At 43.7% G+C, this 18,258-nt stretch overlaps 1 protein-coding gene across 5 annotated transcripts in view; it reads left to right on the forward strand.

Annotated features, from left to right (window-relative positions):
* clec16a (C-type lectin domain containing 16A) overlaps positions 1-18,258 on the forward strand; it is a 76,165-nt gene that overhangs the window by 54,116 nt on the left and 3,791 nt on the right. For all 5 annotated transcript variants that reach the window (XM_054750657.2, XM_054750661.2, XM_054750658.2 and 2 more), the window contains exons 18-22: positions 3,152-3,272; positions 10,009-10,160; positions 14,762-14,966; positions 15,522-15,692; positions 17,031-17,168. In XM_054750657.2, the coding sequence (XP_054606632.2) occupies positions 3,152-3,272; positions 10,009-10,160; positions 14,762-14,966; positions 15,522-15,692; positions 17,031-17,168 (787 nt within the window). The remainder of the gene's footprint in view (positions 1-3,151; positions 3,273-10,008; positions 10,161-14,761; positions 14,967-15,521; positions 15,693-17,030; positions 17,169-18,258) is intronic.

The raw sequence follows: 18,258 nt of genomic DNA on the forward strand, positions 1-18,258 counted from the left end.
ACGAGCCTACTATTGAAGCTGCCGTTACGCTTTTGGCCTGAGAGGGCAATCGCGAGCATAAAAATTCAAAACTCCGTAAAGTCCCTTTAAAATTTTGACCAAGAGAACCTTTTTGCATGGACGCTAGGTTGTTGTAATGACTACAACACATGACTGAAGTAGGTTAAACTTATGATGAGTCAATAAAGTTGTTATAAACAAAATAACTGGATGGTTGGAGAGATTCAGATTCTAGTTAGGTGAGGTCAGCGGGTCCCACTGGAAATATTTAAATGAAACTTTCAGAAATTCAGAAAAGATCAATACAAAGTTTGGAGTCAAACTGGTATTTATAATTGCCCACCACAGCTAACTGACATTAGCAGGAACAAACATAGCTACAACTCAGTCAGTTTTTACACATTTCTACATACACTTTAAAGTGGAAGTAGCTTAGATTCATTCAGAATCATTTGACTTGAAGGCAGCGGGTGATTAGGGCTGCAACAAACGATTATTTGGATAATCGATTAATCGGATGGGGTCTCGACACGATTAATCGATTAATCGGATTACATGGGGAAATTTTTAAAAACTGCTAGGGAAACGTTATTTCTCTCCTTCCTTCACTTTATTTAACACAACATTATTAGAAAACAGTTCAATAGCAGAAAAACAACATGCCATCACCTAAATTGTCTTATAAGGTGTATAGACAGAGACCCTAAGCTACACCTATCTGTGACCTAAAATGCTTGGTCCAAGTTAAATAGCTTAAGGGCAATTCTCATCTGTTTTGTTTGATCTCATCTGCTGACATTTATTTTAAATGTAATTAAACATAGGCTGTGAATTAATCAAAATTGATCACTATTTCCAAAAATGACTGAAAAAATACCAAATAAAACAAAAGTAAATGAATGCCATCCTCCTTGCGATGATGCCCTGGGCAACTGCCATAAAGTCACATCAAGAAATGCTGCTGATCATTCCAATGATCCCAAATAGACTCACATTAGGCCACATGAAAGCAACTGAACCCAAAAATATATTAACCAGTATATAACTGCACTCTCACACAACACGCCTGCAGCAACAGTTAGGACTCCTCCCTCCCTTTTAAAAGCGTTTTTGCTTCTGAGGACATTGTGGTTGTAAAACCACATGCTAGTAGTCTGGCCCCGGTGTGATCAACCAGTTTCTGCGGGAATGTGACGGCGGAACCAGGGCCAGATTAACACTTTGTTGTACCCTGTTCAACAATATTCAAGGGCTCCATCATCACGACCCAAGGATCACCATAATGTGGTCACATACAGAATATTTTACTGTAATATGCAGTAAATATACTCAATACTTGAATGCCTGACAACACGTAACCCGCCCAGAGTAACCTTTGACCCACCTCGTGTGGACTGACCAATGAGGAGAGGGTCTTAACTTGAGGCCCTCTCTTCATTGGTCAGTCTGCATGAGACTGACTCTCAACTGACGTTCAGTCGTAGGCAGCGAAGCGTCTCTGTGCAGTCCAAAAGCCCGGGTGGACAGTTTGTTTAATGTAGGGTGACCATATTTCCATTTCCAAACAAGAGGACAGGGGATCTGTGCCTATGACGTCACACTATGGCAACGCCACACAAACCATGTTGGGACCCATTTTTTGTAAGAACTAAATTAATATCAGATTCTGCCAATAAAAGGGCTCTAAAACAATTCATATGTAAATATTTTGCATATTTAATGCAAAATCTAATTTTTCTGCTTTAGTGCTGCAACAAGGTTTTATTAATAATAAATTATTATACCTTTTGTTTTACTACAGCATCGGTAAGCTTCCTGTGCACAGATTATTAAGGATGCTTGTTTCAGCTGTGAGATTAGACGATACGATCAATGAAAAAATAAGTTGTCACACACTCCATGGAAACTTTCAGAGAATCCACAAATAGTGGCTTTCAAATGGTTTTGTTACTTTTTGCAAGTTTATAAAAGCAGCAGATGAGACAGCATGTCTGATAATTTAGTTTTTCATCTGATAATATTAGAACATGTCAGTAATGTCTGAGGGGCTTTTATAAACACCATATAACTAACACTACTGGAGAGGGTATGAATTACACAGAGGCTTCTGGGGAGCCCAGTTATTGGGGGGGGGGGGGGGGGGGGGCATTTTGCCTTGGCCCCCAAAATGTCTTGAAACGGCCCTGGGTGTGTGACTGAGTTTTGAAGGTGATCTGAATTGTATCAGATGTATAAATATGACATGTGTATAACTTATTGTTTTTTACTGGTAAAAACGTGTCGTGGAGATAAATCACACCCTATATTTTACTTTTCAACACTTTGTTTTGTTTTCTTGTTTTTATTAAACTATTTTCCTGTCCTGTCTGTCTCTCATCTTCCTGCATCTCCTCTTAATTCTCCAGAAAATCTGTTGCCTGGATTCTTACCTTTTCACCTCATCAGTTACTTTTGAGCAGATCAAAGGGATCTCCTGACCGAAAAGCGCAGAGCGCGTTTTCGATGCTGCGTGAGGTGACATCATCGCAGCACAGGTGATGAGCTCCGCAGTAGCGCGCTTCAGGCACAAATAAGACAGAAAATAGAGAACATGTGCGGACATGAACGATCGTGTGCTAATTATAGTTTTTTGGTTGCGCCACTTTGAGAATGGACCGTGCGCTGGAAGCAGCTGCCTGGATCGCTGCGCGACAATGCGGAACCGGTTCGCAGCAGCGCAAGTCTGCCGGCTCTCCCTCACGCTGATCTGCGGCTCTCCCTCGCGCTGATCTGCCGGCTCTCCCTCACGCTGATCTGCGGCTCTCCCTCGCGCTGATCTGCCGGCTCTCCCTCGCGCTGATCTGCGGCTCTCCCTCGCGCTGATCTGCGGCTCTCCCTCGCGCTGATCTGACTTGCTCTGGTCTGCGCGCAACGGCGGGCTGGAAGGGGGGGGGGGGGGGGGGGGGCTTTTGGAAGAGTTGTGCGACACAACGAATCGATGACGCAATTCGTTGCCAACGCTTTTAGTAATCGATTTTCATCGAATTTATCGATTCGTTGTTGCAGCCCTACGGGTGATATGCATTTGTTACAGGAATCTTAGCCTTGAATCCTTAAGTGGCACTTCTGTTGCTGCTTTTGACGGTGTTTGAACTTCTTTCCCTTCTCTCAGGCAATTCGAGTGTTCTTCATGCTGAGGGCTTTGTCACTTCAACTTCAAGGAGAACCTGAGACTCAGCTCCCTCTAACCAGACCTGAAGACCTGATCAAGATGGATGATGTCTTAGACCTCAGTAAGATGCGCGCGCGCATGCACACACACACACACACACACACACACACACACACACACACTCACTAACTCTTGTCTCTCATAGAGTCTCACAGTAACAGAAAGCAGCTGCTCAACACAAAACATGCTCTACCAAAGCCAGATACATGCAGACATTAGCAACCACAGCAATGCAGAACTGAGCGCGCGCGCACACACACACACAATTATTACCATCACTGCTTCCCACACAAGTCGATAACCTGGGCCATTTTCTCCTACTGCACAGTTGTGTTGATGCTTTGGAAACTTACACATGGTTAGCTCTGCTGTGGAGGGTGTCACAAGTGCAACTGCACAATAATGTCAAACAAAGACGACACTGCCTCAAACACCCAGTACAGACTCTACTAATCCATGCATGTGCTCCTCTGTTTATTCAGCTTTGTAGACATTTGAGTTTCCCCTGAATTGCACTAATATTTTGATGTCAGAAGTATAATTGTTCTACTTTTATGACTTTGGCGATAGCTGTGATGATTTTTCTGGATCTTTGAGTTCAGTATTAATATGCCCATCTCCAGCGGTCAACGGGCAATCAGGCGGGTTACACCCTGGACAGAGAGCCAGTCCATCGCAGGGCAACACAGAAACACACAGGACAAACAATCATGCACACACACACTCACACCTAAGGACAATCTAGACAGACCAATCAACCTAACAGTCATGTCTTTGGACTGTGGGAGGAAGCCGGAGTACCCGGAGAGAACCCACGCATGCACAGGGAGAACATGCAAACTCCATGCAGAAAGATCCCAGGCCGGGAAGCAAACCCAGGACCTTCTTGCTATAAGGCAACAGCTCCAACCACTGCTCCACTGCGCAGCCCATGCAATATATATATACACACACACACACACACACACATATATATATTTTATATATATAAAAGAAGGACAAGAGACATAAAACCAAGTCACATAAAGCCAAACAGTAAAAATGAGTCTTCAAGCGACTTTTGAAGACATGCAGTGAGGGTGATTGTTTGATGCTGAGTGGCAGCTCATTCCAGAGGGATGGAGCCAAGACCAAGAAAGCCCGATCTCCTCTAGATCTATACCGAGAGTGAGGAACAGTCGGTAGCTCCAGCTCAGCCGAGCTTACAGATCGTGATGGGGTGTGCCGTGTTAATAGTGCTGTTAAGTATGGTGGAACACCACCATATAGAGACCGGTAGACGAAGCAGAGGACTCTAAATTTTGCCCGAAAGACCGCAGGAAGCCAGTGTAACGTTGCCAGCACAGGAGTAATATGTGCTGATTTCCTCGTTCCTGTCAGAAGCCTGGCTGCAGAGACAATATAAACTAAATTCCCACAAATTTAGTTCTGTTATAGAAATTGTATGTGAGAATGAGGCTAACCTGAAGCCCCACCCATTCACAATGGTGACACATGCTTGTGGACAAGCCTGCTCCGTGGCAGGCCAGCTTCAAGGCTTATTTAAGCTTGGTGAATACGATTGGACAAGGCCTGTGAACTCACAGAGTGCATCCCCTTCTTCTTCTGTGATGTGTGTTGGCAGGCAACAAAGTGGTGCATTAGCGCCACCTCTGGCCCAAAGCTGTGGCAGCTTAATCTTTTAAATGGACGCCATATTATCATGCTGTCCTTTTCATTAATGTAAGGAAATTTAAAGTGTCTCACAACTGAAATACTGTATTGATTTTTACGTTTTGTACTCTGCTCTCAAAGAATCCACACTTCTTACTGATGTCTAGGTTTTCTTTAAATTCCTCGTTCCGCAGAACAAGTTTCAATTCATACCACAGCAGAAGAATGAACAAAAGATGTAAAAATTTGTTTTAAATGTCATCGTACAATCTTTCCGTGGTGTGTGATATGAGTGCTAAATGTGTATTTGTGACTTAGAAATGGTTTTGGTGCATTAAAGACTTACGGGTCACATGACCCGACACAAACTTCTTAAAATTCACAGCTGCTCAGCAAGAAACAAAGTCCTGGCATCTCAGAACATACAGATTCTAGGAACCGAGCATGAAAAACAACAAATTAAAGGTCTAAACCAGAGTAAATTATGTGGAGAAACCAATACAGACTTGTGGCATTGCCTTGGAAACATCTAGGTGCTTAGCATTCTAACTAAACAGCACCAGCTACAGTGCTTTAATCATGCAGCTAGCAGCCTATTCTTTAGTTATACACTCTTTGTAATCCTCCTGGGCATTCATTTATAGTTGTTGCTCTGCCGGAGAGAAGCACGCCGCTCTTTCCTTCCATTCTCACTTATCTAGCATCGATAGGGGCTGCCTTTAATGTAGCGAGCCTCGCTCAGCACTCTTTGCTTGACTTAGAGATGATCGAGTCTACCTGAGCTTTGTTTGTGGAACCGAATAAGCCTGGAGTGAACTGGTGTGCGAATTCAAGCGAGAATATTTCAAGTGAGCCCTGACTTGTTGAGCTTGCTTCATGGAACAGTCCTCTGGTCTTCATGTTCCCCTTGATTTTATTTATCTTGGAATAAAATAAGGAAGAAAAAAAACGGATGCAAAGCTCAAGAAAGAAAAAACAGAAGTAAAGGATCAGATGTGAAAAGGTGTTGAGGCTCAGCAGGTTTCAACAGATTTGATGTATTAATCACCAGGGCCACCAAGAGCTTTCTCTACTCAGTGATTCTACCAGATCTTGTCCTTAAAGAGCTGTTAAACCGTGCCAGCTTATTCCAGACATCTTGTCTAAACACCTGTAATACTAGGGTTAGGGTTAGCCACAGCAAAAGTAACAAACGTGATAACAGTCTGGTTTTAAGCTGTTTAAGATGAACTGGTTCCCGTTTACCAGTCCTGAAATAGCTCTAATGATTGGAAAAACGCTGCAGAAAAGCAGGACGGTTTTATAAACAACATGATCTATCCTCTCAAGGATAGTAGAAGGGAATTTCCCCAAGTTGACCGGCAGGCTGTAGGGTATTTTTTTGTACATGTCTGTGTTTGGTTGTCTGTAAGCCACATTTCTCATGAACCACTGAACGGATTCGAAGCAGACTCCCAAGAAAGAAGCTTTGGGTGAAAAAAAAAAGGAAAACAAAGCCTCTTTTCTTCATTTTTGAGCAAAGCAAAATCATCCCGTCAATGAAAAACGAGTCAATGTGCAAATTAAAATAATACAAGATCAAAAAATGTCCTGCTTTAAGCATAAAGTTAGATTTTAGGTCGGTTTTTAAAGAGCAAGTCACCCCCTACCAGAGTATTACTCAACTCCCACTTTCTGTTTGAAAAATGCAACAAATGCTGTTGCCTAGCAGACCGAGAGGACAGAGCCGCTAACAAATACACACACACAGGCTCACAACGACATTGTGACATCATATGGTACCAGCTAATGTTCTAGGGTACCTCTTAGCCAATAGCGATGGCAGAACACTGACAGTTTTAGGCAGAAAATTAAAATTTAAACTAAAATGCACTAAAGTGTGAATCTATTGACTACACGTGTCTGCAGCATGATTAGACACACATTTATATAGTTTATCAGAAAAAAAAGGTTGATTTGGGGGCAACTTGCTCTTTAAATCTGTCAGCTGCAGTGTCTACTTTAAATTGGATTATTTCTCATGTAGACTGTGTTATTCTCTTCCCAGGATATCTGTCATGAAAGTAGCTAGTCATGGCCTGTAAACGTTATCACGTCATCTGTGTTGAGTCAGCCGCAGTTTCTGTTCTCCTTGGAAACCCGTCTGGCAAATGCTGTGGTCTGTTAGACGGAACAAACCTGTGACACTACACTGATCGCTGTCACTGATCTGATTTTCAGATCAGGCTCTCGTTGTGGCAACTCGCTTCTTTACAATACGCTGCAGGTAAATGTTTACAACAGCACAATCTGACGGGGGAACGAGTGTCTCACAAGTAAAGAGGGCATGTGATGAAAAGGTGGCGGTGATTTTGGTATCGACGGCCATTTGAAGTGTCAGGTATTTCACACATCCTGTAACATGTCATTTAAAAGGTAACCTTGATCTTTGGCAATGGGTTTCTGTCCCGTTTAACAGAAGTGTGGTTAAAAAAAGATGTTTCTCTGGTGTGACCAAGGTGGGTAACTAGAAATACGTTCTTAGTAGCCTGCTGGGCTGGGAAGGGGGGGGGGGCTCCTCGGGTGTGGGCGAATTAAAACCTGCAACCTCTCACCCACGTCGCTTTCTGACCATTAGGCTCCCATCGCCCACGTTTCACCACATCATCTAATAACTGTTGAATCATAGATAAATCCCACTTGTCTGCTGCTGTTCACTGGCTTAGAGGTGTGAAAGGTCGCCGTCATAACAACAAGAACACTTTTTTTATCCCTGTTTTTACATGTGACACAATCAGGATCCTGAAAAACATTTAATGAAAAAGGCATAGTGTGGGCTCCAAGGAACCAACCCCATGAATACAACGAGAAGGTAGTTTTAACAGAAGAGGTCTTAATCGTGGGCTGTAGGTCTGTTTATTGTTTATTCCTGTTTACACTTAGAGCAAGCCAGAGTGGGCGATATGTCAGCCAAAACTGGTGGTGTCAGATCAGGTCGCCAGCAGGGGTTTGCGTCTCCACTGAACCCAACACACTCATAATGAATCTTCTTCGTTCTCCTACGAGACATGTGGGAGCAAATACTCGCCTTTCTTCTTCTGTGTGAACAGAATTTATCACCAACTCATAAATAAACACCAGCAGGTTGTGCCTTAGGAGGAAATCTTTTCTTTCCCCATGAGACTAAATCAGACATCTGTGGATTTAGCGGAGCTCTTCTGAAGAAGATGACACATTGGTGTGAATTTCATTAGAAAGATAAAACAGAAGTAGTGTTGTAAAGCCGTGGTGTTCCTTCCGTGAAGTGAGGTTTGTTTTTCAGCATAATAAGCTTTTTATTTATTGCATTAATCCAGAACTTGATGTTTCAGCAAATTTACTGCAGAATTTTTTAAGCAAGTTTTCAGAAGAATTTTTGAGACTTTGTTTAGTTTCATTGTTTTGAAGTTAAACTTAGTTTGGGGCTAAAAACCAGACCGAGTAATTGTTTTGCAAGTCTCAAGTAAGTCTCAAGTGTTTATGCTCAAATCGAGTCAAGTCTCAAGTCTTGCACGTCAACTTTCAAATCATTTTTTAAAACAACATTCCTGATTTCTTATTCTTTTGCATGTTTGTCACACAAAATGTTTCTGATCATCAAACACGTTTAACCATTAGTCAAATAAAACACAAGTAAACACAAAATGCAGTTTTGAAATGATGGTTTTTATTATTTAGGGAAAGAACAAAATCCAGACCTACATTGCCTTGTGTGAAAAGTCATTTCCCCTTGAACCTAATAACTGGTTGGGCCTCCCTTAGCAGCAATAACTGCTATCAAGCATTTGCGATAACTTGCTACGAGTCATTGCTACATGCAAAAGAATTAGAAATCAGGAAGGGGGCAAATAGTTTTTCCCACCACTGTATGTTCAATGTAAATCATAGACCATGTGTTCTTTTTTTAACTTTGTAATTATTTCATCACTTGATGAAACAAGTGCATTCTGAACTTACACCTGTATATTAAGCATTTTTAATAAACCTTAGCTAATAAGAATAGTCATCCTTTAAAGGACTTGTATATTACTCCTTCCAGAGCAACTATTATATGATAAAATAACATCATTGGCATTATTAAGATGTGATCTTTTATGATATGTGTTATTTTTGTGACCTAGTTCAACCCAGAAATAAGACGCTTGGATCCGATGATACTCTAGCCTGGCAAGGCTTCTTATACATGAGAATATATAGTCTGAAAACGTCCCATAGAGAGAACGATGAGACGTTCTCACTGCTACAGATATCAGTCAACAGGGCAGTATGGCGAAACAAATACATCCTTTTTCTAAATACAGGGTAAAGTACCTCTATCTGCCCTTGTCTCAAAGTCTAAATAGTCCAAAGTTGATGCCAAAGTGGTTTCGATCAAGCCACTGCCATCTTTGTTGTTTCGCTCAGTCGCAGTAGCGTTTCGCTCACTAAATCAAAAGAGTGCTGTGATTGGGAATACACCTTCTGAGGCTCCAATGGAGTGTGGCACAGACAACATACATATATATATATATATATATATATATATACAGTATAAACACCAGAGCTGCCTATTTGAGCTGGCGTAGCAGTTAGCCGCCATCTTGGATGGGTTCCCATTCGCCCCCAGTGCATTTACTTCTACTGAGGAAAGTGTTCACCTAACTAAAAACACATTTATTGTGCTTTTTAATAAATTCCAACACGTTGTTGTGTGGCAGATTGAATGGTAAATGAATAATTTTAAAAGTTACCGGTACATTGTTCATTTGAATTTCTCAGACACACACACAAAAGCCCACAGAGAGACATCTCAGTTTACTGGGTGCATTAATGACATAAAAGTGGACAATTTTGAAATAATAAATGTTTAAAACAAGGCTTTGAAGTTAACAGGTTCAAGTCAAGTCACCGTTGTACAAGTCACTGGTGTACAAGTCCAAGTGTTTGAAAGTTTTTTTCAAGTCAAGTCTTAAGTCGTCAAATTAGTTACTCGAGTCTGTCTCTAAACCAAGTCATGTGATTCAAGTCCACAACCCTGCTAAAAATGTTAAACTCCACAATAACTTCTAAAATTATCTTTGTCTTGCACACAAACCTAGTTCTAAACCTAGTTCTAAACTAGACTTTGTGTTTGTCGTGTTGTTCAGACAACAGTGACCTTATAGCCTGCATGGTGGTCAGCAAAGATGGCAGCCAGGCCCAGAGGTTCCTCGCCGTCGACGTCTACCAGATGAGTCTGGTTGAACCAGAAACCAAACGCCTCGGATGGGGGGTGGTCAAGTTTGCTGGACTTTTGCAAGTAAGAGAAAAGTTTTTTCTGATGCATTTTTATGTGTGTTATCGAGGTGGTGCAAACAGGAAATTAGGTTTAATTTCCTTCCAGGTACCCCTGGAGGGCCTATTCAGCATGTTTTAGTTGTTTCTGTGTTCCAGCGCACCTGATTTTAATCAATAGGTGATTAAAAGGCTTCTTCAGAGCTTGATGACCTGCAGAACAGGTGATTTAGCCGGGAAACAACAAAAACAGACATGTGAAGGAGCTTACCTGATGATGGCACAACACTGACAGTTTTATGGGCTCGATACACGGGAGATGACATTGCCTCTCCATTCATTTTCTATGAGACATGCGCGATAGCGATAATTGCAGAAAAAAACAATCAATGATGAACAAGAGTCTGCTTCTAGACCTGCAGGAGAGAGAAAAAAAAAGAAAAAGAAAAGGGGGACACAGCAATACAACAGGAGCAAGCTATCACTGCGTCAACCTGATGAGTAAATATAAAAACATTGTTTTACTGAACAATCACGATAATAAATCACAGTGCATTAAGTGCCAACCACAGCCGACATGTGTTGAACATGCCCAAGTCCATACTTATGAGAGCACCGTGTGAGCACCTGTGTGCATACCCGTGCTTGTATATGTAAGGTTTGTCTATAAGAGCGTCCAATAGAGACCATGAGGGGCCACAGTTCTGCCCCCCAAAGATGCGTAGGAGATGGAAGAGGCTCCAAGTCTCAGAGATCCAGGAGCTGCCCCAGAGCACAGGGACCCCAGGGAGACTGCGACCAGAAAAGCCCCTGCCCCCCTCAAGAGGGGCAGAGGATTGCCCCGGGGGCCACAACCAGCAGTCGGCAGAGTCCCGGGGAATATCAGCGGCAAGCCCACAGGCCCGCCCGCAGCCTCCCACCCCCAAGCCGGCCAAGCCCGGAACCCAGCGACCCGGGACCCAGGGGCGACCAGCCCTGCCAGGGACCCAACAGAAGCCCAGGGACCCAGATCCCACCAGGCAGCCACCGGGATTAATCAGGCAGACGCCAAAAATCTTAAACCCCCTGACCCAGGAGCCATGAACACTCAGGCAGACCAAGGCACCACACTCCACACCAAGTGTGACAGGGGGAGGGGAGGCGAAGATGTATAGCAGCAAAAGAAGTCCCGGGAGAGGGGAGGAGTCAAAGGCCCCACCTGACATATACAGTCATACACAGACACAGTCACACACTCTCTCCCTCATGCTCACACATACACATACAACCTAAGACTTACAAAAATGCATGCCGGACACACACTCATGCTCCCCATACACATCCTATTCGCTCTGGTCCCGGTACTGCTGCACAAAGGGTACAACCATCACCGGTTCCCAGCGTTCAACCCTTTCTGCTGGGGTTCTGATGAGCAGGCTCCCCCGCCCAACGCTGAGCAAAGCGACGCACCACCCAGACCTCAGACAGACGGCCAGATCCCCCTCCTAGCCTCCAGCCCCGGAAGCCAAGTGACAACAGAGGTGTGCTAAGAACCCTAGTCACCCTCCGCCTGCTCCGATACAGTGTTGGTGCGTGTTGATGAGGTGTATTCGTGGCTGTGGTGAGCAGGCAGTGCAGGCATCGTCTGGCCTACGCCAGCTGCCACCACACCACCCCTCTTCCCCCCACAGCCCTCTGTGTCTAAGTGCAGATTAAAATTGGAAGTGGGCACCGGCACCTGGGATGAGGCTGAAAGAACCCCTTGCCAAATGTTGTTGAATGTGCTTACTCCCAAGGCCCTAAGTGTGTGTTTGCATGGAATGTCATTAGTGGAAGTGTTTAATGTGCAAATAAAATTGGGGGGGGGGGGGGGGGCAGGTTGCCACAGGAATGCAGAAATGGGGTCCATACCCGCACCCCCTGACTTGTCCACCCCTCAAAGTCCTATGTGCATGTTTGTGTGATGATGTGAGGGAGCAGGAGGAGAAAAATGTGTGGGGATGGGGAGGAATGGCTGGTTGGCTTAAGCCGTCCAGGGAGCTAGCTCCCCCACTGGCTCCAGTAGGCACCTCCGTTGCCAAAATGCCACCCAGGGCATGGAGACCCCAGCCCATCCTGCCAGGACCCAAAGCAGCAGCATTGCATAGCTCCACAGAGTCCAAGGGAACCAACGCAGCCCCACCCCAGCAGAATATCTACTCCCATCCCTGCATTTGCACAGCTTCCAGAATATATGACATAGGACATCCAGGTAAAGTTGGGTCCTCCCCCTCCTGGACATTCCCCTCCCCCGTGATGGACAGCAGAGGAGCCAAGGTCTACCCGAGGTCCCTGAGCCCGGGCCAGGCTCTGCCGCATGTTCCCGCCTTCTTCCCGGCAGCAGACATGTCAGGACCTGAAATATCAGTGACCCTCCTATAATCGCTATGTGATGGAACCGATCAAAGGAGCCCAAAGAGATTCACTTGAAGTGGAGGCAGAGGCTGTATCAAGTGCAATATGATCTAACAAAAGATTTCTATACTGGTTAATGCAAAGAGTATCTCTATTTTTCCAATTCAAGAGGATAGTTTTCTTAGCGATGCATATGGCATATGGACCACATGAACCAAAGATGTTTCAATTGGGTCATCGTCCAGGTTTCCCAGTAAACCAAGAGGGGGGGAAGTTGGGATATGACATTTCAGACACTTTGACATGTCTTCACATACTCTACCCAAAAATTCCTGGACATGTGGACAGGACCACAGTGCCTGGATGTAATTGTCAGGAATGTTGTTTGTGCACTGTGTACAGGTGTCAGATGACACAAACCCCATCCTGAACATCCGATGGCTTGTATAGTGTACTCTGTTCAGAATTTTGTACTGCATTAATTGTGAACTGGGGTTTCTGATTATTTAAAAAGTTTTTAAACAAGTTTGGGACCAGACGTTCTGGTCAAAGCTGACTGATGGATCCACCTCCCATTTTTCAATAGGGATTGCAATTTTATCGTCTTATATACTTTAGACAGTAGTTTGACGGGTTTGAGATTATAGAAGTCTAAAACCCTTGGTGGTGTTTGTAATTCTACTTTATTGAGCTGAAATTTTTGTTTGACTACAGATTTAATTTGGTGATATTCTGAAAAGCTATTATTATCAACTCCAAATTGGGAGACTATTCTGTTAAATGGGATGAAGTCCAATCCTTCATATATGTGTTCCAGGTATAGGATTCCTTTATTTTTCCAATCCGGAAGTTTCATCATTTTGTTATTTTGCAAAAATCTGGATTATTCCAGATAGGTGTGCGTCTGCATGGTACTAGTGAAGACTCTGTCATTTTTAGATGAAAGTTAGAAAGTTTTAGATGAAAGTTGAAATATTTTCAACTTTTCATCGCTGTCGCTCGGGCGAGGATCAATCATTGGAGGTTTCATTCCATAACCAGTGAGCGGACAGGATGCGCCTTACAACTCCGAGCAAACATGGAGGAGAAGATACTTGCTGTGACGGATTTCCCAGAACTGTACAATATTTCTACCAAAGAATATAGAGATATTCACAAAAAGGCCACAGCATGGGAAATTGTTGGTGCCACAGTTAACACATCAGGATAATCCTAGAAGTCTCTCATGAAATGATGGTATTCGCCATTTCTTTCTCTGGTTTGTAGTATGGGATGAACGTATTCTCAGGTATTTTTTTTTTATATATATATATATAGTAAAATCAGAAGCAAGATTTCACATAACTCTAACAGCACCTTGTGAAACATCATATCTACCGCTTTTTTAACTCTAAACCGCTTAAATAACCTTAATTCCCTCCAACCTGACACAGCCAATCAAAACAAAGGAAGGTTCGATTTCGCCATGGAACCGAACGCGTAGACGGCTTTGTCACTGGCCGCTGCCGCGGGTCGCCTCCCGTGTGTCGGGTAATAAAAGTGACAGCAACAAATTTTGCTGGTCGCGGTCGTTTGTCGCCTCCCGTGTATCGAGCCCATAAGGCAGCAAATTTTACTTTTAACTAAGATGCACTAAAGTGCCAAATTATTGTCTACACTTGTCTACACGTGTTTATATAGTTTATCAGCCAAAAAATGATTGACTTGGGGGTGACTTGCACTTTAAAAAATGGGGAAAAGGAAACTTGGGACTTTATCATTTACCATTTTATCATTTTTAAAACAGATTGTTATTCCCTGTGACCCCGCTGTGTTTCTTGACCCACAGCAGCAACGTTGGAAACAGCAGTTTTAAATAAATAAAGGAGTAGATTTCCATCTGACTGATTAGTAGCTTCAATAATGTAAATATTTAAGTGTAGCTGGGTCCCGTTTTATTTTTTTATAGGTTGGTTTTTTGTGTTTAATTTAACTAATCCCTCTCATCATCTTTCAGATGTTTCTTAGATCCAGTCCAGTTTCCCACAGCTATTTCGCATTCCTGTTGGTTACCATTCATCTCCTGATTCCATCGTTCAGTCTTTACTTTTATATTCTTTAACTTTTCCGTTTTAATTGAAAGCGACCATGAGAGAAAATTTGGGTGTTTTCTTTAGCACCATTAGTGGTGCTATAAACAGTCAGTCTACCCCTGGGTCAGCGTTACTGACACCACCTACTGCTCTGTGTGTCTCTCTCTCTCTCTTTCTAAAGGACATGCAGGTGTCCGGTGTGGAGGACGACAGCAGAGCTTTGAATATCATTATCCACAAACCCAGCTCCAACCCTCACGCCAAGCCTTTGCCCATTCTGCAGGCCAACTTCATCTTCGCCGACCACATCCGCTGCATCATCGCCAAGCAGAGGCTGGCCAAAGGCCGCATTCAGGCCCGCCGCATGAAGATGCAGAGGATTGCAGGTGAGGGAAGCCGATGAGGGCGTTGTCAGTAAGCTCCCTCTGCACAAACGGCCTGTCTGAACGCTTCTGTGAAGCGTGGGTTTACCAGGAAACACGAGGGTAGACGCTGAAACGTTCAGCTGATGGATGGGCGCAGCAGATAGGAAAGAGATTTTAGTTTTTATTGAACTGACCAATCAGAGCGGAGTTTTACGAAACATGATGTCATTTCCTTGAATTTGACACGTTTAACTGGAACAAGTAATTCTGCTTAATACAGAAAGTGACTCACTTCATTTATCAAGAACTGTCCTCCCCTGTTGTCTTTCCTGTATTTGTAACCCACTTAGAAAGTTCTTGCAGATTAGTTTAGTTCTATCAAATCTGATGACTTCAGGAGGTTAAACTTCCCCTCATCAAGATGTATTTCCCTAGAGATGCAGTGGGAGCATCTAGTCTCACTGGTTCAGCAAATCTAGGAGGATGTGACTCCCGTCAGAATCTAGTCACTGTTTTAGTTTCTCCTTCTCAGATGTTTATCCTCACCTGTTTTCACTCCACTTCCTGTACACTCAGCCCTGTTGGACCTGCCGGTGCAGCCCGGTGCTACAGAGGTGTTGGGCTTTGGTCAGACGGCCAACGCTTTGCCCAGCGGCCTCCCGTTCAGATTCTACGAGCAGTCCAGACGGGCGCCCAACGACCCGACGGCCAACAGATCTGTGTTTGCTTCCGTCGACAAAGTTCCAGGTGACAGAAGCGAACTGCGCTAACGAGCTGGTCAGGGTTTAGTTTAATGAGATTCATTCATCTGTGTGTGTTATGAGTCTGTGATGAGGCTGAACCATTTTTCATTTTCTGATCAAAAGTGCGATTTCAGACAACTCGATCGTGTGATTGTCAAAATGATGTTTTTTAGCAGCGCCCTGACTGACCCAGGATCAGTTGTCATCTATTTTTAAACATCCAGGCTTTTAGAAGTGTTACGGCGGGGTTAAGGTCACCCGCAGGTGGATTTTCTAGTGATGGTGCTGCTATTTATGGCTGTGGCCCCTTCCTGGAACAGGATCTACTGTCGTAACATGGAGTGGACTTGAAAGCGCAACTTCCTCTCTTTCAATTCAATTTTATTTATATAGCGCCAAATCACGGCAAGAGTCGTCTCAAGGCACTTCACATAATAAAACATTCCAATCCAGGTCAGTTCATCAAAACTGTTTCCTATATAAGGAACCCAGCAAATTGCATCAAGTCACTCACTAGTGTCAGTGACTATACAGCAATCCTCATAATAAGCAAGCATATAGCGACAGTGGAGAGGAAAACTCCCTTTTAACAGGAAGAAACCTCCAGAGGATCCTGGCTCAGTATAAGCAGCCATCCTCCACGACTCACTGGGGATCGAGAAGACAGAGCAGACACACACACACACACACATAAACTGATATATTTTTCTGGTGGCACAAACCTTGGCGGAGTTACGGTAATTCATAGTAAGCATGTAAAAGGCATCATTATTCTGTGTGTTGTGAGAAAAAAGCTCTGCATGATTCTGGTTAAAATACATCAAAGATCTTCTTATTGTCTAGTTTTCATCCTTGCATTATTACTATAGCCGCTTTTATTGCTTTGATGGGATGATGTCATTTCCTGTCGCGTTCATTAATGTTGCTGTGTGAATATTTTTCTGAAGCTTGATTTTAAGAATCAAATAGAAATTGCAGTTCAGTCTCTTCCTAAAACCCTCCTATGATCTATGTGACTTTCACTTTCTGACTCGAGTGACTAAAAGTGTTTCAGATGTGCTTTTATTTGTTCGGCTGCATTTGAGTCGATTAGAAAACCTTCAAATGCCGAGTAGAAACCGGGTTGTGATTTGATCTCCACCATCGGGTCTCAGCAGCATTTGGAGGTTTTGGCGTAGAAAAGCATCACTTCAGAGTCCCCTGGGTGTAAAGAGGACCTCTTCAAGTCCTCTCACGTCGGTTTTCCTATTCCCTACTGACCCGCGGCTCCGTGATAAAGCAGGCAGGCTGAAAGCGGCAAGACCTTTAATGAGTGTGTGTTTTCATGTTACACCGTCTGCAGGTTTTGCTGTGGCCCACTGTATACCACAACACAGTCCCTCACCCCTCTCCTCCCCTTCGCCTCCCTCCAGTGGGAGTGGAAGCACGGGAAGATGTGACTCTGTTACTGCAAGCACCATTTCAGCTCAGAGCCCTGCAGGTAACACACACACACCACAGGACCGACACGGTTGTAATGTTCTCCGTTCTCTTCAGAACTGCAGATTCCTCCTTTGAGTTGAGGAGAAGGCCGAGAGCGTTCTCCTGCTAGAACTCATACGTTCTTGTTGGGTGTTACGTAAACAAACCACCAGAACCGCAGCAGTTGGCAGTGGTGTTTCAGAGTAAAACATTTCTATCTCAGTGTCTTATAGATGCTTATGTGGTTGATGTGGAGAACACTGGGGAGTTCATACCTGGTTCTACAGCACAGCCTTACACTAACCCACACACACACACACCTTTAACCCTTGTTTCCTGGTGGAGGAGAGAATCATTGACATCCTAGGTTTATTAGTAATATTAATGGATGTACGATGTTGCAAAGGGTTTGTCAGTACTTTAGTTGTGTGGTTTAGACTCCAGTACAGCGTTTCCACACTGCCTGTCAGCCCGGACGTCTGCAGAAGTTTCTGTTGTTGTTCGTAAAGTCCGGTTTTTCTCTTCCAGTGTCTGCAGTGGTGTGAAAAAGTATTTGACCCCTTACAGATTTATCCTTCTTAGCTGTTATGTAACTGAAATGACTCAGAGCCTCATTTCTTCATGTCAGACAAAGATCACATCAACACATAGAATTGCCATCCTTATTAAAGACCAAGTTCACTCTTTTCAGCATATCTGCAGTGCTGTATAAATGAATGCCTTGTGAGTTGATTTCTGTGGGGTAATGGCTCTCACGCTCCTGTTTCAGGAAGTAAAAGTGAGCCAGAGCAGGGGCGAGCCGCAGACGGCAAAGTTCTGACTCATTTTCTGATATTTGGACATCTCTCCTGTGATTGGCTAACAGCAACACAACTCTACCACTGACCTAGTTTGCTTTGCAATGTTGATGTTTTATCTCCACAAATAACATGAACCTGAAGGAGTTCTGCTGTGTGGTGGAGTTGGTAAAGCTAATGGTTAGCTTCTACTAGCCAAGAAGTTCTCTGTGTTTCCTGGATGCTAAACCAACAGCAGTCCATGAATACTAATTTTCATAGTGACGTAGATCTGTCAAGCTTTTCCAATCCAAGTGTTTCCTGTCTATTTCT

Source organism: Nothobranchius furzeri, chromosome 12 (genome assembly GCF_043380555.1).
Source record: "Nothobranchius furzeri strain GRZ-AD chromosome 12, NfurGRZ-RIMD1, whole genome shotgun sequence".
Lineage (NCBI taxonomy): Eukaryota > Metazoa > Chordata > Actinopteri > Cyprinodontiformes > Nothobranchiidae > Nothobranchius > Nothobranchius furzeri.